Genomic DNA, 21,610 nt, shown 5'->3' on the forward strand with positions numbered 1-21,610 from the left:
TGTATGTTTGGATATAATAATACAGTTTATATATGATATATTATAAAACTTATTTTTTATTCAAATTATGTATAATTGTCAATTTATATAAAATTGCATTTTCCCGTATCTTTTTATGTTGTCCGCAAAGATACGAATAAATAGCAACAATATAAAAATAATTGTTGTAAATGGCAGCGATTATTTATAAGAATATGTATATAAATATATTACAGCATAAATAATGTCATTTATATATACATATACCTATATAAATGATATTAATAATAAAACTTTGATTGCATTTATGAAACATATGTTAATATATATATATATATATATATATATATATATATATATTCGCGAATAATGATTAATATCATATATCACAATCAAAAACTGTTTATAAAAAATATGTAAAAATGTATACAAAAAAATAATTATAACTTGTGTCAAAAATGTATTAATATTTAAAATCTTTTAAATATTATATTCTTCATCTTATAAGAATCTAACGACCTAATATAAAAAATGTATTTGCAATGTTTTATGTATCCATTACACACATGCGTCCAATGTTATATACATTATATCGCGTAAACAATATATATTTTACCAACACATATAAAGAAATATCACCTTTTTTTTTTTTCATTATCAATATTACGGACGGTGTCTTCGGTAAAAAAATTACAAAATATATTTATCTATCATTGCCTGAGGTAAAAAAAAAAGGGACATCCTTAACTAGAATAGTTTCAGAATTAAAAAAATTTCTTTAAACGCTTATATTATATATTTCTCAAGCATTTGCGTTTCTTTCGCGTTGACTCGATTAATCCCGAGTGAAAATAAGAGCTTGCCTCAACGGCAAGATTTCATGTGAGTATTAAGGACAGTTCGCGTGACAAAACCTTTGTCGCACCGAGAGCAAACGTACGGTCGTTCGCCCGTATGATATCGCTTATGAACAACCAGAGTGGACCTCTGAGTGAAGGCCTTGCCGCACTGGTCGCACGAGTATCTTCGTTCTCCGGTGTGAGTGACGTTGTGAGTCCTCAGCAGAGTCTCGCAAGCGAAACACTTGCCGCACACCTCGCAGGTGTACGGCTTCTCGCCGGTGTGCGACCTGTTGTGGATTTCGAGGCCCTTCGCGGTCTTGAGTTCTTTGCCGCATAACGCGCAAAGATATCTACGCCTCTCGCAGTTCGGCGGATCCCCGTGAGCCTTGATCTTATGCTGCTTCAGCATTGACCTGTACTTGTGGACCTTGCCGCAAATATCACATTTGTGCTCGGACCCGTTCTCGCTGGGCTCCTCCAACTTCTCGTCCGATGCGGAATCGTAATGGTAGAGGCGGTTGTGCTCCTTTAAGCTGTGCAACATAACTCTCTTGTTAATCTACATCGATGCCACCTCGATATTATAAGGTCATTGAGTTAAATTAATTGCAATTGCAACGGAATTGTAATCTCAAAAGGAGGAGAACAAGGAAGCAATTTAGTTTCTAAAAGCAGATCGAATAACTAGTAGACTAATAACACAAGAAAGCTACTTTAATACAAAGTCAGGATTAAAAAGTCATTTTTCTGAATTTAGAGAATATAGAAGAGCCTGAATGGACTGTCTGAAACGTTCCGTTAAATAAATCTACCAATAACAGATCATATTAACAATCACAAGAGGACCTACCTACACACGTCGTTAAAGACGCTACCACACGCGCTGCATCGCTGATATTGCATAAAGTCGTGCATCGCCGTATGCCTGATCAGAGCATCTTTGTCGGCGAAATCCTCGCTGCAAATTTCGCATGTGAATTTCGAGAGCTGGTGACGTCGCCTCCTGTGCCTCTCCACGTCGGTCGCGTTGACGCCCATGAAGCTGCACTGGGCGCACGGTACGGTTTTCGGCGTGTGCGATTTCTTCACGTGGGCATTGAGCATGAACTGCTGGGGATAATTCTTGCCACATGTAACGCATTTAAAGGGCCGATGAATGCCATGGGCGATCCTGAGATGCGCGACCAGTCTGGTAACGAAGTGGAACTTTGCCTGGCATAACTCGCAAGCCTTCTCGCCGCTTTCGAATCTGCAACCGTTCAAAACAGCAAGCGTTTCCGTGACGGGCGTCTTCCCTTTACAGAACGACGAAGCTTGGATTGGCAAGTCACTTACTCTAAAATACATTCTGTCAGATTATGTATAATTATTTTCTCTAACGCAAACGTGGAAAATATATGTATATATATTCTGTTCAATTCTCACATCTTACATACATAAAATGTAAAAAGTTAATAGTTTAGTTGTAATAATACATGATAATTTTCTTGCCGAATTACAAGTCAGTAAACAATAATTATATATAAAGGTGTTTTATTAAAATATTTCAAATTTTCCCTCCGGAAAATAATTCTAAAAAAATTTTTTAAATAAAAATAAAAACTGAAAACTTACCCTTTAATGTCATAATTTAATGTCACTTGTTAGTTATGTCTTTAAAGTAGCACTGAAGAAAGAGCCAACCTCTTAGTCTTAATTGAATTTTTCAAAATAAATTGCATTTCGAAACAAATAAAATATTTTAAATAAATATAATAATAATTAAATATAATGTCCAGCAAGAAATGTAAATGATATGCAACTCTCACTGCTCACTTCCGTCCAAGATTAGGCAGGTTTCCATTCGCCACTTTCGTGATTATTCGTCCACTGGTTACTACAATCGATTCACGATTTATAAAGATTCATAAAGACGTAACACTAATTCTATTAACTCCTAATTTATTCCTACTAATTCATTCCTAGAGTAAAGTTAATATTCTTGTGCACTTAAAATGCACTTCTGGGAACCGAAGAAAATACGTTAAGATCATCATAAATCCTACAAATGGCCACAGCAGATGACAAACGACATCGAATTTTAAAGAATTAAAGCCATTCCATTATTCAACAACGTTTGCATTTATTTATCGCAGAAATTACAATCGTCAACAAGATAAATTGCAAATCCTCGATCCTAAACCTGTCGAGAGGTAGGTATCAGATTCGTCAAAGGGATCCCATTTTCACAGTTTCGGTCGCGCGGCTTTCTCGTGCACTTTGCGATGCCTCTTCAGCAAAGCGTTAGACACAAATCCCTTGCCGCAATCCGAGCACCGATAAGGCCTTTCACCCGAGTGATATCGCAGATGCAAAACCAGGGAGGTCCTCTGCGTGAAACCGCGGCCGCACTGCGGACAGACGTACGGCTTGTCGCCGGTGTGCGTTCGCCTGTGAACGGTCAGGTTCTCTTTGCTGGCGAACCTCTTGTCGCACGTGTCGCACTCGAACGCCTTCTCGCCGACGTGATTACGTTTGTGCACCGTCAGCCGTTTCATCGACGACAATTTCGCGCCGCACAAGTCGCACAGATGCCTCGCCGGCGTGTCCGACGGGAGTCCGTGCTCGTTCCTCATGTGCCTCTTCAACAGTCTCTTGTACGCGAATCTCTCCGGGCAGAGGTTGCAGGCGTGCCTCGTCTTCGCGTTCCTCGCGCAGGGCACAGCGCCGGTACCCTGCGGTTTGCCGGTGTGATGCGTCATCAAGTGTACCGAGAGATTCTTCTTGTACAGGTAACGCTTGGAGCAGTGCTCGCAACGATACAGACCCTTGCTCGTGTGCGCGTTCCGGTGCTCGAGATATTCGGTCCTGTGGAAGAAGCCCTTGTCGCACGTCTCGCACGTGAAGCTGTAATCCCTCGCGTGCCGACGACGATGGCACTCCAGATTGGACTTCTGGTTGGTGCTGTACTCGCAGAGATCGCAGGTGAACACCTTCAGTCCCGTGTGGATCAGTTTGTGACGAGCTATGTTCATGGGGCTGCGAAACGTCTTGCTGCACTCGTCGCAGCTGAAAGCACGATCGATGTTGTGCAGATTCTTCAGATGTTCCACGAGTTTCCGCGTGTGACGAAAGCGAGCGCCGCATTTGACGCATTGGTGGACGGCGCGCAATCTACCCCCCCGTCGTTGCCTGAAAGAAGGGGATGGTGGTGAAACATGGCGTTTCTCATTTTGCGGAAAGAGAGAAACTAAGTAAATACTCCACTTGGAAAAATTAAGCGAGAAAGCAGATGCAGAGAAAGCATGATTGAAATTTATTTTTTTATTTCTTCATTTTGTATGAAGCACCACTACCTACCATTTTACCACTTGTTCTCAACAATAATAGACATGATAACGTAAGAAAGACCTGTACAAAAAATGATGTAATAATTTTGCAAAGTTACTTTCGTAAAATTATTAACAACCTTGAAATAAATCACATTTAAGAATCACCGCTAAATTGATGTAATATTTATAAGATATTAAAAGAAAATATGAAATGTTTCGATTGGTTTAAAAATTCAAATTTTTTTTTAAGGATAATATATTACTGTGGCAACTTCGTGATATTAAATACAGAGTAGTTTTGTAAAATAAGTAAAAATCGTAAAAATGACAATGATTATTTTATATGTGAATATATTAAATTAAAAATATATTAATTTAGATTTAATATAAAAATAATACGCATAACCACTATAGGAATAAATTATTACGCGTATTGTATTTGAGTGTTTTGATATAAAAAAAATTGTTTAAATTGTTTATTAAATTTAAAAAAATCAATATCAAGATTGTTAGATAATATATCTTCTTTTTATTTAACTGAAACAAAGTAAATACAGCATTATTTATATACAGTATAAACAAATGGACTGAAGATTATATAATTCTAAAATATAGTAAATAATATTGTTCAGGATTTGTAATTTTGCTTAAATACTGATATTTGCATTGTTATTCACGTTTTTTATATTTTTTCATAATTGTTTTCTCGTATGCATGAAAAAATAGTTAAGAAGTAAGAAAAGTAATAGACGTGAATATCGGTATCTAAGTAAAATTACAAATTCTATAAAACCTTTCAAATATCCTCTTCCTATTTTGTTTCAATAAAAAATTATATATAATATATAATATACAATTATAATTTATATTTATAATAAGTAATCATAAATACAAAATTCTTGCATACTTACAATACTTGTCATTTTCTATCATGAGAAACATGTCAGTTAATTTGGTAACATATTTAATTAAAAATTTTATATATTATTTAAAACCAATTTCGACAAAAGTAGACATCATAAAAAATTTAAATTCAAAATAGAAAATAAAATTAAATTTATTTAATTTTAGAATGCATAACACGAATCAACATGATCTTTAATTTTAAAATAAATATTAATTGTTTCTAATTATATTTTGAAAAATTCTAATTGAATTTTGAAAAATTGAAAAATTGAATTGTTCTTCTAAAATATTTATTTGATATTCAAGGAAACAAATTACAAAATTCAGTGAATAATAATCGACGGTACACTTTTGTACATATGGGAAATTGTATGCATCTTAGAATTATTAAACAAATTAATTTCCTCAACACATTTGATGCAGTCTTTAAAATAAATATCTAACTATCTATTTTATCCTGTTGCGTAGAAGAGACCAATTCCTGCGTAAAGTCCATGATTATTTTTTTAATGGATACCACAGGCAACGGCGGCAGCGGTCCAGGATGTCGTTTCCTATGACAAATGAGTCCGGGTTTCTGTGCAAAGGTATGACCACATATATCGCAAATATACGGCTTCTTGCCGGTGTGAATCAATATGTGTTGCTCCTGCGCGGTTTTTCTGGGGAACGTCTTGTTGCAGACCGGGCAGGAAAAAGGCCGGATACCCTGATGGATCCTCAAGTGGAGATCCAAGTCCCTCTTCTGACCGAAGGTCTTGCCGCAGGTGGGACAGACAACCTTCTCCTTTCGCTCATGCCAGATCAAGTGTTGGTCGAGATTTTCCTGCGTGGTCAGACCGCGCTTGCATATCTTGCACTCGTAAGCGGGCTTGTAATGTCGATACTTCATGTGCGCCTTGATGGCAGGCACGTTCTTGCAGGCGTGTCCGCAGATACTGCAGATGATAGGTGGCTCGCCGCTGTGCACCTGATTCATGTGTTGCTTCAGATCATTCTTGATCTTGAATTGTTTCTTACAAACTGTGCAGGAGTGTTGGAAGTCGCTGGTGTGCTTCCGTATGAAATGATCTTTCAAGGTGCACTTGTTGTTGCTCTTGTACTCACAGATACTGCAGGGATATAAAAGAGGCCCGTGAACGTTCATGACGTGACGCTTCAGCTCTCGCTTCAGACTAAAACTTTGGCGGCAGGTTTGACATTGGTACTTGTGCAGGCTCATGTGTTTTATCATGATTGCTTTCTGGCTAAAACGTTTGCCGCACGTGGCGCACTCCAAGGAAAGTTTAGGCTTCTTCTTGACGATTTTGTCACGACTAAAGTTTTGCTTCTTCTTGTCTTCTCTCGTTTTTCTCTTCCTGGCAATATGTCGTCTGATTCTGTTTGACAAGTCGTGCTCAGATGCGTATTCTATGCTTTCGGACGATGGATCCGTATTATTGGCGTCCACAACGTTCAGAGGATCCACGGGTGAAGAATCACTACAACATAAATTAAAAACAAATTAAATTTTATTACATACAATGCAGGCTCTACCGCTGAATATTAAGCTTACTTACTTGAGATATTAAGAGTGTTGAATCATTTCCGGTTTTTTTACTCGTAAATATTTTTAATCTACAAAGAGAACGTGAAAAATATAAAGATGTGTCATTGAATTAAGTCAAATCGCAAAAATAGACTGTAATTAAATCTTTTTAAATGCAATGTTTCAGCACTGATAAAAAATAACTAAAATTAAAATTAATTTCATTCACATTCATTTAACATTTTATCGTTACAAAAAATATTTTAAGACAAAAGAATAATAAATTCTGAATTATTAAGATTTACATTAAAATTTTTTTAAATATAATTTATACAATTGTTAAACAAAGAATGTAATACTTAATAATACGTGTTTTAAATAAATAGAGCATTACGATTTTCTTAATTTTTTCCAACTTTTTCAGTTTGTCGTACTTGTTAAATGTAGGAAGTTAATAAACATATTCAAAATTTATAAAAATTGTAAGTTTTATTACATACTAAATACAAAATACAGTAGAAAAATTGTAAAAAAAATATTTATATTTCAAAATTTGACATAAAAATATTATGCAGAAATTTAATTTTTACTAAAAAATATTACATGTATCATAGTAAAAAAGAGACATTTTTTTAAATAAGAATTTGATCTATCACATAAAAGAAATGTATATCTTAGATCAAAAGTATTGCTCAGTAAGTAATTTCTGAGATTCGTTTTTTGTCATTGCGGTCTTTTTTTTATGTCAAATTTTAAATTATTTTCAGTACAATCACGAAGCATTTAATATTAATCACAATTAAATCTCGTCAAGTATATATATCTAGTATATTCTAGAAAACTAGAATTACAAACTAGAATTACAAACTTGGGCATTTTATTCAGTCTTTGTGACCGCGTTTTTCGTGGCGTACTCTTTTGTGAATTCCGTAACAATGTTTTTGATGGAAACTACAGGTAGCGGTGGCAGCGGGCCGGGATGTCTTTTTCTGTGGCAAATTAGGCCGGGCTTTTGGGCGAACGCTTGCCCGCAAATATCGCAAATGTAAGGTCTCTTTCCGGTGTGAATCAACACGTGCTGCTCCTGAGCAGTTTGCCGTCGAAACGTCTTTCCGCAGACAGGACAGGGAAACGGTTTCACCCCGGTGTGCACTCTCATGTGCGAATCGAGGTCGCGCCCTCGGAACCTCTTGCCACACGTCGGACAGAGTACTTTCTCTCTGGTTTCGTGCCACATGAGATGCCGTCGCAGGTTCTCTTGAGTGGTCATACCCCGTCGACATATCTGGCAGACGAACTCCGGCTTATAGTGCCTATACTTCATGTGAGCCTTGAGAGCATGGAGATTCTTGCTGAAGTGACCGCAGACGTCGCACACGATCGGCGGAGCCTCGCTGTGGTTCTGTTTCACGTGGTGATTCAAAGCCTTCTTTATCTTGAACTGCTTGCCGCACGTGTCGCACGCGTAATCGTAATTGCTTGTATGCAGCCGAATATAATGATTCTTCAGGGTGCCCTTGTTGTTGCTTTTGTACTTGCACACGCTGCATTCGTACATTTGCTGCTGATGGCTCTTCTCAACGTGAGAGACCAGATAACGCCGAAGGCTAAAGGTCTTGGGACAATCGGAGCACTTGTGTCTGTGCTGTTTCAGGTGTTCGGCGAGGTTGCTCTTCTTCAGGAACTTGCGGCGACAATGGTCGCACTCTAGGCACGTCGTTTCCCTTCTAGTCGGTCGATTCTCTTCGGTACGCGAATCAAGCTCCGTTGTTAGATTCGCGTTTACATTCTCCGATTTCTCCTTGTATTCCGTTAACAATTCTTCACACTCTGTTATTACGCTCGACTTTTCGTTTTTCCTCCTTTTTTCACATTCGACTTTGACAAAGGATTTCTGGGCATTGGATTCAACGTTCAACGGATCTGCCATTCTAAAACATAAAAGGCAAAGTTCGCGTTATCATCAGCTATAAACGGACGGAACAATGGCTTATATATGCCTGTCGAGAAGGTAAATCATTGAGAATTTGATAACGAAGAGGGGAGCTGAAAACGAAATTTTAGAATAACTATTGGATGCGGTTTAATAAACATTCGATGGATGCTTTATTATCGTCATTTTTCCAGTTACCTTCCTAATTGTGATTAGAAGTCTGCGGAGATTTGCTAAAGAACGTATTAAATATCGGCGAAAGCGCGGCTTTTCATAATGCATCACCTAAAAAAGAATGCGTATCAATACCATAATTAATTATGCAGGATAATTAATTGATGGTGACTTACCTGATTGAACAAGTGAGTTTTGAACAAAGTCAAGTGTGTAATTAGAGGATAAGTTAACTGAATAACAATTCGGAAAAAACGCAAATTTTGGATTAATCATTCATATATTTTAAATAAATTTGCTGTACACATATGCAGTAATTATATAAATCGGACTGCATTTATTACAAAATATAGCATCGTAACATTGTCAACGGAAAGTCGCGATTATATCCGAGAAAGGATAACAAATACCTTATATTCTATAATTGCAATATGCGTTCACTGGGGACACTTACAAATAGATAAATCTGGCATTTCTTGAAAATTTTACCCTTATAGAAAAGTCCTATCCTTAAAAGAAAGAAAAAAAAAAAAAAAAAAAAGAAAAAAAAAGAAAAAAAAACATATCGTCTATATAATATTTTTAGTTAGTACTTCTTAGACTTAAGATAAGTCCGATTCGGATTATGTGTTTGGTAAGTTTTTAGTTTTGTTTATGTAATTCTTAACGAACTCGCTCACGATGCCTATCACGGGTATAACCGGCAGCTTCCCGAGCGGCCCGGGATGCATTTTCCTGTGCCAGATCAGGGCGGCCCTTCGCGAGTATCTCAATCCGCATATGTCGCACTCGTAAACGTTGCTCATATGCGTAAGGATGTGCTGCACCTGATTCGCCCGTTTCTCGAAGGCCTTCTGACAGACCGGGCAGACGTACGGATTGATATCCCCGTGGATGGTCACGTGTTTGTTCAGATTGTTCTTCGTGAGGAAGGTCTCCCCGCACGTCGTGCAGATGTAGGTGTCCATGTTCCGCGGGCCCTCGTGCCGTCGTAGGTGCGCCTCGAGCGAGTCCGCGGAGAGGAGACGCCGCTTGCAGATCTCGCACTGGTAGCCGGACTTGAGATGAATCAGCTTGGTGTGCGCCTTCAGCGCGTGGAAGCTGTTGTAGACGCGTCTGCAGATCGTGCACGCCACGGAGAGTTTCGTGTGCTGGCTGTACATGTGCCTCTCTATCGCGTACTTCGACTGGAACACCTTGTTGCAGGTGTTGCACGTGTTGCAGAAGGGATCCAGGTGATTGATGAGGAAGTGCTTCTTCATGTCCGGCTTGTTCCAGAGGACGGAGTAGCACAGCTTGCAGGTGTACTTAGGCTCGCCGTGATTCACGACCATGTGAAGCTCCAGCTTTTCCGTCGAGACGAACAGCTCGTTGCAGAGCTTACACGTGTTCTTGTGCAGCTGCATGTGTTTCTTTAAACTTCCCTTCGTCCGGCACGGGAACGAGCAAACGTCGCAGGCGTAATGAACGCGTCGCACCACTCCCCTGTTCTCCTTACTGCTGTCCGTGTTGATTATCTCGGCGATACTCGACGACGTCTCGAGAAAGAATGCGTGGGAACCACGAATGCCCTCATTCTTGATTCCCTCCATTTCTAGCAAATCAAACCTACGACATAAGAGAAAATTATTATAAAAAAAATGTCCAAAGATGTGAAAAGAGTGCCTCTTCTTATCTTCCCTTAACGATTTATCCGCGTATTGCTCAATTTCGATTACAGTCGATTTTATGAGAAATGTAAGCTTAACATTCTGCGAAAAGTTTCCAAGTTCCCAAGATAAGAAATTTATGAAGAAATTTTAGTGTCCTTTCGATCATTAAATTTATCAATTTAACTAATATTTCAGTACGCATTGTTTTATTACAAATATAATAATAAAAAACATTAACAAACCGCATTTTTCTTTCTTTGGAGGATATTACGCGATAAAACATAATTATTAGGGAAGGTAAAAGAAAATGAAAATTCAAAATATTGTTATCATTATTTTATTATCATTTGCCATTTTAATATATACAATTTTAGTTTTGTGCTCTTTTTTTGGAGTACATGATATGCGAACATTATATTGATACAACATATATATCCTCTTTATTCAAATTGATACATTGATTAGCAATTTTAATTAAATATTACACCATTATTAAATCGAAAGTACTTGCATCGGATATCTTCATCATTTCTAAAATATTTTGTTATTTACACACTTACTTTTAAACGCAATCTGTATGTTCTAAAACAAAATATCAAACAATCCGAAATATTTATATTAATGAGAACAGTCGCAAAGATTTTTAAAGATTTTTTTGCTTGTCGAACTAAAGAAAATAATGTTTCTCATCAAAGTTTAGAAAATTTATTAAAATATAGACACTATCGCCTCTAATCTAGTGATGCGGTAACATAAATTTTTGCTTCTTGTAAATTATATAATACTAACACAAAATATAAATTATATTACGCTAACACAAATCTTTTTAAAAGTAACAGCTCTTTTTAAATCTGATGCATTGCATTGTTTTTTTGTTTTTCATCTTTTTAAGGCGTTTATTCTTCTTTCCCTCCGTCTTCAATTCTCTTCTCTGCAAACTTCTGCATATGAGGCGAGAGAATCGATCGTTGTAGGCGTGATGCTTTTTAAGAACAAATAGATTCTAAAGAATCTTGTGATATAAATCGCACTGACGAATGTCATTGTGTATATTTCACACGTGCTTATGCAATATTTTTCATCTTGAAACGTTCGTTGCACTTGTGTTGTATAACTGCGATCCTGTGTTTCTTCAAATAGCTCTTGCAGTAAATTGCACTTGAATGTTTCAAAAACATGTATCTCTTTCACATATTAACATAATTTTTAACTTAAAAACATTTGTTTGCCGTATTTGTAGAAATTAAAGCGGTTCTTATTCTTGTGACTTTTTAATTGCAAAACGGATTAATGGAATTAGTAAAATACTAAATGTGCTATAAATCCAAGTTCTCTTGCTCGGCGGCTCTCTTTCCTTTTAATAGATTTTTTTTGGATATTTTCACTTAGACTTTGCGCTTGAATAAAGTAATGACAGCGAAAATTTTCTCAACTCATTTTCTCGCATGCAGACTTACTTTTAACTCGGATTTTTCTACAATATCCCTTTTTCATTTGTAAGAATATCGATACTTGAGATCAATCGTTCTTCGTCGTTTTTATTAAAGATCTATATCGATTACATCCCTGCAAGATTGAGAAAAAGAAACATTATTATCAAAAACACAATATATAAGTGGTTAATATTAAGTATCATACTTACCTTTAAAATATTTCGTGAAATCTAAACTGTCTTCGAAAGTGGCATAAATATGTAAAAATCTTGTCAGACATCGATTTTTACAAGATCGCAATATCGGTATTATTAAATTTTTCTAATTAAACATGCATTATTGTATAAAGATAATTTATAAAAAACTGTGCTGTCAAAAATATTTATTTGAAATCAAAATCTATATATCCTTGTGAGTACATTTACTAATCTAATTTTATTGAACACAATTATCTTGAACAAAATAATTATGTCCGTCTTTCTCATAATATGTATTTCAGAGAATATGTATTGTGCATGGAGCAATTGATAAATGTAATGAATATTTTGTATAAAAGAAGATAGTAAAATTTATCATAAATAAATCATCTTTTATCGTTTAAAGATTAATGTCATTTTCATACAAGAGATATTCTCCATACATAATAACGACTCTGAATAACAAAATTATGTACAATAGATATGAAAAATTTATTTATTTATAGATTTATACTATTACATTACTTATTATTTAACATCATTATCATATTATTATTTAATATAATTATCCTCAAATGTTGTACTCGTGTTTTATTGTATATTCTCGTGACATTTTATTTAAAAAAAAAAAGTATATTTTGTAATTTCCAATAAGAAATGCTGATCCCCTGAAATAAAAAATAAAACAAGAATACAAGAATATTGACACCTTGATTATTCAAAATGTAATTTTTGAGATTAAATTAAACAAATATTTGAAATGAAATTAAATCAAACATTTTTTCATTAAATAATAAGATTTCTTAAAAAGCAAATATTTATTTCGATATAGTAAAAAGAAAATAGAATATTTTGTTCGTACTTTTAAAAAGATCGTTCTTTAGAATTATAATTATTTTTTAAGATTATTTATTATTATAAATCTATTTTTTCATTTCCTTTTTAAATTTGTCAGCTTTTTAAAGTGTTTGTAATAACAAACAAAAAAAAAAAATAAAATATTGTTTTACTAATTGCAAATTTTTTAAATAATTTTTTTGCGAGTTCTTATATTTTGTAAGTTGAATTTATATTAACGTCAAATGATATTATTTATATCAGGATAATATATATAGATAAAAAATATATTTAATATATTCATTATTTATAAATCAGTGTTGTTCATATTTGTAGTTTTGCTTATATATTATATTAATATTTATGCACTACTCTGCTTTCTCTACTTATTTACTAATACTTATCTTTTCGAGTAAAGTACGATGATCGATCGCAAGGACCAATCAGATTGTTAAAAATTGCTCACATGTGTGTCAATGTTGTGTTTAAAAATATTATTTCTATTATTGTAAAGTAATATTTTTAATAATAAATCTTAATTATATTTTATAATGTAAAAAACTAGTAACAATTTCAGATCTTTCAGATTAATTCCATCCTTGAGATAAATTTTTTAATTTAACTAAAAGATTTAACTGAAAGAGATAGTTTTATACGTCACAAACAGATGACAACAAATGAGAAGTATGAGAAGTAACAGGTGTGAATATTGACATAGTATCTAAACGAAAGTACAAATGGAGAACACCGTATTAAATAAAAGAAAATATAATAATATACACATATAAACGTTGTTTTACTTTAAATCTTGTATAATAAATTGTATAATAAATTGATGATTAAAAATTTAAGAAATGTACGTAACTTTATCAGTTATTATTTTATGAAATTATGAGTAATATAAATTCTTTTGTAATCAGAGAATCAGCACTTATGTTATTAAAAATGTTATTTGTAACTTCATTACAATAACTTATTTTCTTTAACCAATAAAATAGTGTTTAAAAAAATATTATTAAATAGTATCAAATTGAAACTATTGTCAAGATAATTTAGAAATCCTCTATTAATTTTATTAATGAATATATCATTTAACTGTAATGCATATAATCCACAAAAATAAACATTGTTATTGACATATTTGTTATATTTATTTAGTATAATTTTATTGGCTCAAAGAAATGTACAGAGCTTTAATTGCATTCTAATGATAAATATATTGATACGCTGAAACGTCGACAAAAATTGTAAGATCACTATTTTTATGAACTATTTATGAAATATACATTTGCTAATCTATACACTTCATACTTAAATATATTGTTATCTGTACTCAAGATATTTTTAAACTTTGGATATAAAGAAATCATTATGGACCACAAACCCTCAAAACTGGTCGCACTCTTATCATTGATGGAATATTTCTAACAATTTTCTTTCAGGATAAATCTGGATAACATCCACATAACGTAAGTTTTATTGTTTGAATTTATTAATGATAAATTGTAAAAAAATTTTTATAATTTGATAAAGCTACATTAAAACAAACAAAAAAAAAAAACAAAATAAATTTTGTAGAAAAAATTTCATATCTGTATTTAAATGATCTAGAATTATTTAAATTATACAAATCTGTTTTTGCTTATTAATATTTCTCTCTTTTCTTTTTTTTTCATTATGAATTTTCGCAGTTTTATTTACTTATGACAAATTTATTCTCTCCTTGTTTATCACTTTCTCTATTATTGACCACTCTCTCTTCTTTTCTTGCTACCTCTCTTTATAATGCAAGGATAATATATGCAAGAGAAGAAGAAATGAATAACGAGAAGTGAATAAGAGTAAACAATATGAAAATTAAAGGACTTGATTGTAATATCGTAATCAGTATGATGTAAACGTTAGATATATAAATAAGAAATTTCGTTTACAAATTTGAGAATTGTCGACGAAGATTTGAGAAGTGTCGACTTTTATCCTGTAAACACACATGTACATGTACATGTACAACATTTTTTCTCAATTGTTATATTATTTTTATTCCATAACGAGCGCTTTTGCTATTTCAATTGATGATGAAAAAAATTGCATACAATATATCTATATGATGAACTAAGTATTCACACTTCCTCCTCTTCGATGATCCTTTCCTCGTTCTCTCGAGCGTTAAGTTCCTGCACATATCCGTCGGTGAACTCTTTAACAATGTCCGCGATTGGCATGACGGGTAGCGGCGGATGAGGGCCGGGGTGAGTTTTTCTATGGCAGATCAAACCTGGTTTTTGCGTGAACGCCTTACCACATATGTCGCATACAAACGGCCGCTTGCCAGTGTGGATGAGCAAGTGCTGACGTAATTGAGATCTACGTGCGAATGGTTTGCTGCAAATCATACACGCATGCGGTTTGCATCCTGTATGCACCACCATGTGCCTCTTAAACGAGTCCTTCTTCGTGAAGGTCTTTCCACATTCCGCGCAAACTATCTTGTCGCGCTTCTCGTGCTGCGACAGGAGGTGCTGATCCAAATTTGCTTGAGTGACCATACGTCTTTTGCAGATGTGACATTCGTACTTGGGCTTATAGTGTGCCCACTTTTGGTGTACGTACAGTGAGCCACTGTTAAGGCACAGCTTGCCACACACGTCGCATTTGACCGGCTTCTCTTTGTGATGGAATCGTATGTGATTCGTTAGGTCCCCCTTGACTTTGAACTTTTTCGAACAGAAACTGCACTGGTACTCGTACTTGTCCGTATGCTTCCGCGTGAAGTGAGACTGCAAGGAATGCTTCGATCTGCAAACAAAGCCGCAAGCGGCGCAAGGGAATTTCGTGTTGCCAGATCGTTTCCTGGACCAAGTTTCGTGCTTCCTCTCTAGATGAGAGGCAAACGAGTTCTTTTTCGAGGTTTTAAAGCCGCATACGGCGCATATATATGCGCCATCTTCCTTTATGCACATCTTCTTCTTGTGACTCCACGCTACGTGCTTCCTGAAGGATAACACGGTGTCAAACGTTTCCGAGCATAATTTGCACTTCAGAGCCTCATTGGAGTTCTTCGCAGATTTTTTTTTAGGAGATGCATTATTGGAAGGTTTAGGAGATACATTGGAAATATTTATCAACTCTTCGTCAAGGTATTCTATCTCTCCCTCATCGTCATTCATGTCTTCCGTCTGATCTTCGTTCTCTTTGTTGACGTCTCCATCCGTGTTACACCCAAGTTTCTCAATTGTTACCATAGTGCCTTGCACTTTCAGTTGATACAAATCCCCAACAGATTTGTCGTCCATATTTTCACTGATGCCATTCAGTATGATCGGTTTTATACTCGATTCCTCTGTTCCCTCGATGCTTCCGTTAAGGATACTCTCGGCATTATATTTCTCTTCCATGGAATCATATTCTTCTTTCTCGAACCGACCTTCCTGTTTTACATTATCACATATTATGCTATTTTCATCTTCCATTTCTTCTATCCGCTCTATTTCCATCTCATCTAATTTTTCCTCTGTATCTTCTGGTATATCTTCATCTGACAAAGGCGTATCGCCTTCAGGTATAAATGCGTAATACGGTTTGCCGTCGAATTCCAAAATTTGCCACTTCTTCATCACCAACGATGCATTATCGAAGATGAAAATACCACGAGGGTTTTGAGGATCTTCAAACCTGAAACATCATGGAATGAAGTAATTATTATAAAGAACAATGGCACGTGATTTTTGATTACCGCAGTAAATTATACGCTTGAAAATATATTTATCACATATAAATTTAATTAGAGATCACGGATCAACGAAGGTACTCACAAACGAGGAGCTACAACTACCTTCCTTGTTGATCAGCGTTGCAGTCTGTTGTAACCTACATGACAGTTAGGAAAGTGCCATAAAATGGGAAAAAATTTCAAACAAAAAAAACATGTCTTTATAAAATAAAATATTATTGCACACACACATACCACACACACACGCACGCACACACACACACACACACACACACACACACACACACACACACACACACACACACACACACGCGCGCGCGCGCACGCACACACACACACGCATACACACGTACGCACACGCACACATGCACACACACACATGCACAACATATAAACGTGTAATTATAAATTTATTTCAACAATTTTAGAAACATATGTGTCTGTTTGAAGCTAATTATTTCTAAACAATGTCATAACATTACATCAAAAAGTAAACGATTAACTAAAAAAAGTAAACGAGAAACAAAAAATATCAATATTGGAACATAACAACAATACAATATAAAATATAGATTTCTGATGAATAATAATGAATGTTATTCATAATTCTAAGGAGTTTGAAATTTGTAAAATAGCAATATTTAAATCTTAAATCAACCAATAGTCAGATAATGCTCATAAATAACATAAATTTTACTTTTTTTTTACAATGTTTTTTGTGTATTTTTAAATAATAAAATATTTCAGATATCCGTTTATTTATACATTTCCATATATAAAATCTAATCTCAAGATTTTATGATTTAGATATAACATTTCAAGTTATTTTTGTAACTCGTTTCATAAAAAATATTGTTTATCACTTTCTCATCGATTTTCTAAAATAATATGTAGGATAATATGTAAGATATATTGCACAAAGTGATGGATGAAGTTTCTCGTGTCTCATTCATGCCAACATATAAAGAAAGGATTCACGATTATAATCTACTATCGCATCTCGATATCATCTTACAACAATTTTCGAAAGCTGTGTTATTTTTAGTTTAAGTATAATTATAATAAAAAAATGACTAAGTCTATTCCTTTCGTATTTATACCGACACTATCGATCGTGTATTACAAACAAAGGCCTGCCTTGTGCTTCGCACTTTAACGATTTAGCTTTATTTAATAATCAAACGCAAGGCACCAATTCAAACAAGGCACCAACATTCGAGTGCGGTTATTATGCGGTTTCATTTCTTTATAAATTCCTTCAGTATATGATCGATGTGTATCACTGGCAGAGGCGGCAGAACGCCCGAGTGGATCTTTCTATGGCAGATGAGACCGGCCTTCTGGGCGAACGATTTACCGCATATGTCGCACGCATAGATACGCTCGCCGGTATGCAGAAGGAGGTGCTGGCTCAAACTGCTGTGCCTGGCGAACGCTCTGCCGCAAACCGGGCAGCTGTACGGCTTGTCGCCGGTGTGGATTCTCATATGCTTCCTCAGATCGTAATTCTCAAAGAAGGTCTTGCCGCATTCCTCGCACACGGACTTCTCCTTCCTCTCGTGCTGCGTCAGCACGTGCTGATCCAGGTTCTCCTGGGTGACGAGCCGCCGGTGGCACAGCGGACACTCGTACTTCGCCTTGTAATGCGCGTGTTTCTGATGGGTGTACAGGCTGTGGCTGTTCCGGCAGGTTTTGCCGCACACGTCGCATATCACCGGCGATTCTCGATGATTCAATCGGGTGTGCGTGGTGAGATCGCCCTTGATCTTAAACTCCTTGCCGCAGTGCTCGCACGAGTAGCCATAATGCTGAGTGTGCTTGCGGACAAAATGCGATCTCAGGGTCTCCTTACGGGCGCACACCAAGCCGCAAACGATGCACGTGAACTCGCGCTTGTCGCCGGCAAATCTATCATCGGCTCCCACGTGCCTTTCGGCGAGATGCGCGATCATCGTTGATCTCTTATTACAGCGAAAGTCGCACGTTATGCACGAGAGAGCTTCCTGATTTCGCGGCACCACGTCGGTGAACGCGGAATTCTCTTTCACATCCGTTTCGCCGACCTCGGTCGTGTGCGTGAACTTGTGTCGTTTCAGTAAGTATTTACTCTTGAACTGTTTAGAACAAACGTCGCAAGCGAGCGAAGAGGTGCATTTCTCCTCGCGATTTTTCTTATGCGACTTCTTCTTCTTCTTCCGCTTGTTTTCGGATATCTTCGCTCGAATTTCTTTCATCGCTTCGGCAGGAATATCCGCTGCTGGTTTCCTACAACATTACATAGACACATCTTTATTACGGTTCTACATTTGGGAAGTATACAGATCTTGGATCTCTACTTACATTCAAATTTAAAATTTGCTAAGACATTATTGATTTTACAAGTAGAATTAAAATTGTTTCTCACCCCTTTGCTCAGAGTTTAGAAAGATATTTTTGATGCGAAATACTCAAGGTAACGCAGAAGAATTACGATGTATTTATTTTCATACAAAATTAAATATAACAAAATATGTACAACAATTTAAGTATAATTTTTTTGAGATTAATAACGCACTAATATTATTTTGATAGAGAATTCGGAAATAAGTAGAAAATACTATGATAGAAAATTGATGAAAATCAAAATAAAAATTTATAATTTAATAAATTTCTAATTTGCGTTTTTCATTTTTCGTAAATAACTCTTAACTGTTTCAACAATAATGTAAAAATTTTTTAAATTATTATAAATGATTTAAAAAACTATTGAGAAAAAATTGATTATTTTGGACGAGTTAATTGCTACTATTTCTAATTCAAAAACTTATAAAGATCCTTATCCTTTCCACATATTAAAAAATAGCAAACATGGTGCAGTTTTACAAAACTATTATTTCGCATTTAATACTATAGCTTTTTTCAAAACTATTTTTTTAGTTATCTGCCAAAGTTAACAAATACTTAAAACAGGTAAACATTATTCCAAAAGCATGCACACAATTGACCTTCCTGAAATAAAAATAGAAGAATGTTAACAAGACTTCATTCCATAAAAACAGATTTGATCTTAATGTTACTTACATCAAAGAACTATCAAAAAAATAGAACATATTTCTTTGTTAATATTTTATGAACACAAAACAGAACAAGAACTGCTTCCAACATCTGCAAGCACACCTGAAACTTTTTCAATATATGAATCTTTTACTTGAAAGATTATAAAAAAAATTCAATATACAATTTATTATACTTACACGTAAGTTATTGATTAGTACAAACCTTTTCCGTATTTAAAATTTGTAAAAACAATTTAATAAAATTTATCTCCTAAAATAAAAAATGTTACAATAAATAAAAAAAATTTTACTGATTAATAAGGTAAAAAAAAATTTGATATTAATTCGCAAATAAATTGTTTTCATCATTGAGACATAATTTTTATTAAAATACATCGTATTACTTATCACATCGTAATTTATATTTTAACATATGTATTAACATATTATTTCATGAAACGAAAATCAACGTAAAAACAAATTTATTTTACATATAAAATTAAGAGAATTAAATATCTATTATTTCTAGTTTTCTAAATATGTTAAGATATATATTAATTATAAGAATCAGCATTCTCTAAAATATAATTTTTTACCACTTAACAGTTTTTCAACAATAATTCTTTTTATCAAAATTTGCGAATAGTAGAATCTTCCGCTACTAAAAGAACGTACAAAATAATCTACAAAAAAATGGCATGATAATCAATATAATAAAAAATTAATTTCCAAAAGTATAATTTCAAATGTTTAATGTACATAGCAATTTTCAGTTGTACAGATATAAATGTTTTTTTAGATTTAATCGATTTGCACCAAAAGATTATTGTTTGTTCATGAAATCATTGAGGATATGATCGATATGCACCACTGGTAAAGGAGGATGTACTCCAGGATGAGATTTCCGATGACATATCAATCCAGGCTTTTGCGTAAAAGCTTTCCCACAAATGTCACAAATATACGGTCGTTTTCCAGTATGAATTAATAAATGTTGCCTATACGCAGTTCTACGTGCGAAGGCCCTGCCACAGATATGACAATCGTGCGGCCGATCGCCGGTATGGGTCATCATGTGCTGTTTCAATCGATGATTCTCTGAGAAAGACTTGCCACACTCTTCGCACACGAAGCTCTCTCTGCGCTCGTGCTGCAGCAAGATGTGCTGATCCAGATTCTTTTGCGTGACCATACGTCTCTTACAGATCTCGCATTCGTATTTGGGCTTGAAGTGCGCCCACTTTTGGTGCACATACAGCGAATTGCTGTTAGAGCAGGTTTTACCGCAGACGTCGCATATTATCGGGCTCTCTTTATGCTTGAAACGCACGTGCAATCTCATGTCACTCTTTACCTTAAACTTTTTGCCGCAGTACTCGCAATCGTATTTGTACTCGGATCCGTGTTTGCGATCGAGATGCTCTTTCAGCCGTCGTCGGCTCGGACAATTGAATCCGCACACGTCGCACGAGTACTCTTTCTTAATAACAGATTTAAATTTACCCTTATGTTTAACGATACGTTTTCTGCCGGAATGTTTTCTGTTGATGTGCGAATTGAGAGTTGATTTGTTGGTGCTCTCGTAACTGCAAAAGTTGCATCTGTACGTAATATTCTCAACGTCTTTAACATCCTGCTCGTGCACCATATCACGGTGGCGTTTCAACATTTGCATTACAGGAAAGCAAATGTTGCAGTCGTCGCAAGCATAGACTTTATCCTCCTCGTTGTAAGACTGATCGTCTCCCATCTCCATCTCAAATGTATTCTCGCGTTCTATTTTTACCGCATAAAAATTATTCGACACATTCGTGTACGTTACATTGTTGTCACTTGGAATTGTAAAAGAACTTTCCACATTATCAACATCCGTTTTCAATATTTTGTCATTTTGTTTTTGATCACTTTCATGCTCCTCTGTTGCTTTTGATGACTGATTCACTGGAAGGAAGGCGTAATAGAGACACCCTTCCAAATCAACCACTTTCCACGGCTGCATTGGAATAGATTCTTTGCCATACAGAAAATGTCCATTTCCATTTAGGACCCTGAA

The 21,610-nt window shown here is 35.1% G+C and overlaps 5 protein-coding genes across 12 annotated transcripts in view; all 5 read right to left on the reverse strand.

Moving 5' to 3' along the window:
- Nucleotides 1–38: 38 nt before the first annotated feature.
- Nucleotides 39–2,168, reverse strand: LOC105426079 (uncharacterized). The gene is made up of 2 exons (XM_011637152.3): nt 1,672–2,168; nt 39–1,354 (listed from the first exon to the last, which is right to left on the reverse strand). The coding sequence occupies exons 1-2, from the start codon at nt 2,166–2,168 to the stop codon at nt 844–846; spliced, it is 1,008 nt and encodes a 335-aa protein (XP_011635454.3). The 3' UTR covers nt 39–843.
- Nucleotides 2,169–2,923: 755 nt separating this feature from the next.
- The window catches only part of LOC105426103 (zinc finger Y-chromosomal protein-like), a 58,402-nt gene continuing 39,715 nt past the window's right edge, over nt 2,924–21,610 (reverse strand). For 2 of the 8 annotated variants that reach the window (XM_089083939.1, XM_089083936.1), the window contains exon 5: nt 2,924–3,992. In XM_089083939.1, the coding sequence (XP_088940065.1) occupies nt 3,047–3,992 (946 nt within the window). In that variant the 3' untranslated portion in view covers nt 2,924–3,046. Of the gene's footprint in view, nt 3,993–8,934; nt 10,282–12,125; nt 16,465–19,913; nt 21,606–21,610 lie in introns of those variants that run through there. The other 6 variants (XM_089083938.1, XM_089083933.1, XM_089083916.1 and 3 more) reach the window with 3 other exon arrangements.
- LOC105426096 (uncharacterized) lies at nt 4,634–7,178 on the reverse strand. The gene is made up of 3 exons (XM_011637171.3): nt 7,170–7,178; nt 6,639–6,655; nt 4,634–6,519 (listed from the first exon to the last, which is right to left on the reverse strand). The coding sequence occupies exons 1-3, from the start codon at nt 7,176–7,178 to the stop codon at nt 5,478–5,480; spliced, it is 1,068 nt and encodes a 355-aa protein (XP_011635473.3). The 3' UTR covers nt 4,634–5,477.
- Nucleotides 7,134–8,840, reverse strand: LOC112552527 (uncharacterized). Its single transcript, XM_025217996.2, has 2 exons — nt 8,698–8,840; nt 7,134–8,497 (listed from the first exon to the last, which is right to left on the reverse strand). The coding sequence occupies exon 2, from the start codon at nt 8,494–8,496 to the stop codon at nt 7,444–7,446; it is 1,053 nt and encodes a 350-aa protein (XP_025073781.2). The 5' UTR covers nt 8,497; nt 8,698–8,840; the 3' UTR covers nt 7,134–7,443.
- Nucleotides 17,264–18,787, reverse strand: LOC112552534 (uncharacterized). Its single transcript, XM_025218016.2, has one exon. The coding sequence runs from the start codon at nt 18,754–18,756 to the stop codon at nt 17,761–17,763; it is 996 nt and encodes a 331-aa protein (XP_025073801.2). The 5' UTR covers nt 18,757–18,787; the 3' UTR covers nt 17,264–17,760.

The sequence above is a fragment of the Pogonomyrmex barbatus genome, unplaced genomic scaffold, assembly GCF_055798465.1.
Source record: "Pogonomyrmex barbatus isolate J1 unplaced genomic scaffold, ASM5579846v1 scaffold8, whole genome shotgun sequence".
In the NCBI taxonomy this organism is placed as follows: domain Eukaryota; kingdom Metazoa; phylum Arthropoda; class Insecta; order Hymenoptera; family Formicidae; genus Pogonomyrmex; species Pogonomyrmex barbatus.

What these genes read in the sequence shown, in the direction of transcription:
- LOC112552534 (XM_025218016.2), bottom strand. Translation starts at nt 18,756, where the DNA reads ATGAAAGAAATTCGAGCGAAGATATCCGAAAACAAGCGGAAGAAGAAG.
- LOC112552527 (XM_025217996.2), bottom strand. Translation starts at nt 8,496, where the DNA reads ATGGCAGATCCGTTGAACGTTGAATCCAATGCCCAGAAATCCTTTGTC.
- LOC105426079 (XM_011637152.3), bottom strand. Translation starts at nt 2,168, where the DNA reads ATGTATTTTAGAGTAAGTGACTTGCCAATCCAAGCTTCGTCGTTCTGT. An exon ending in GTCTTTAACGACGTGTGTAG is followed by an intron (nt 1,355 to 1,671) that starts GTAGGTCCTCTT and finishes TATGTTGCACAG; the next exon opens with CTTAAAGGAGCACAACCGCC.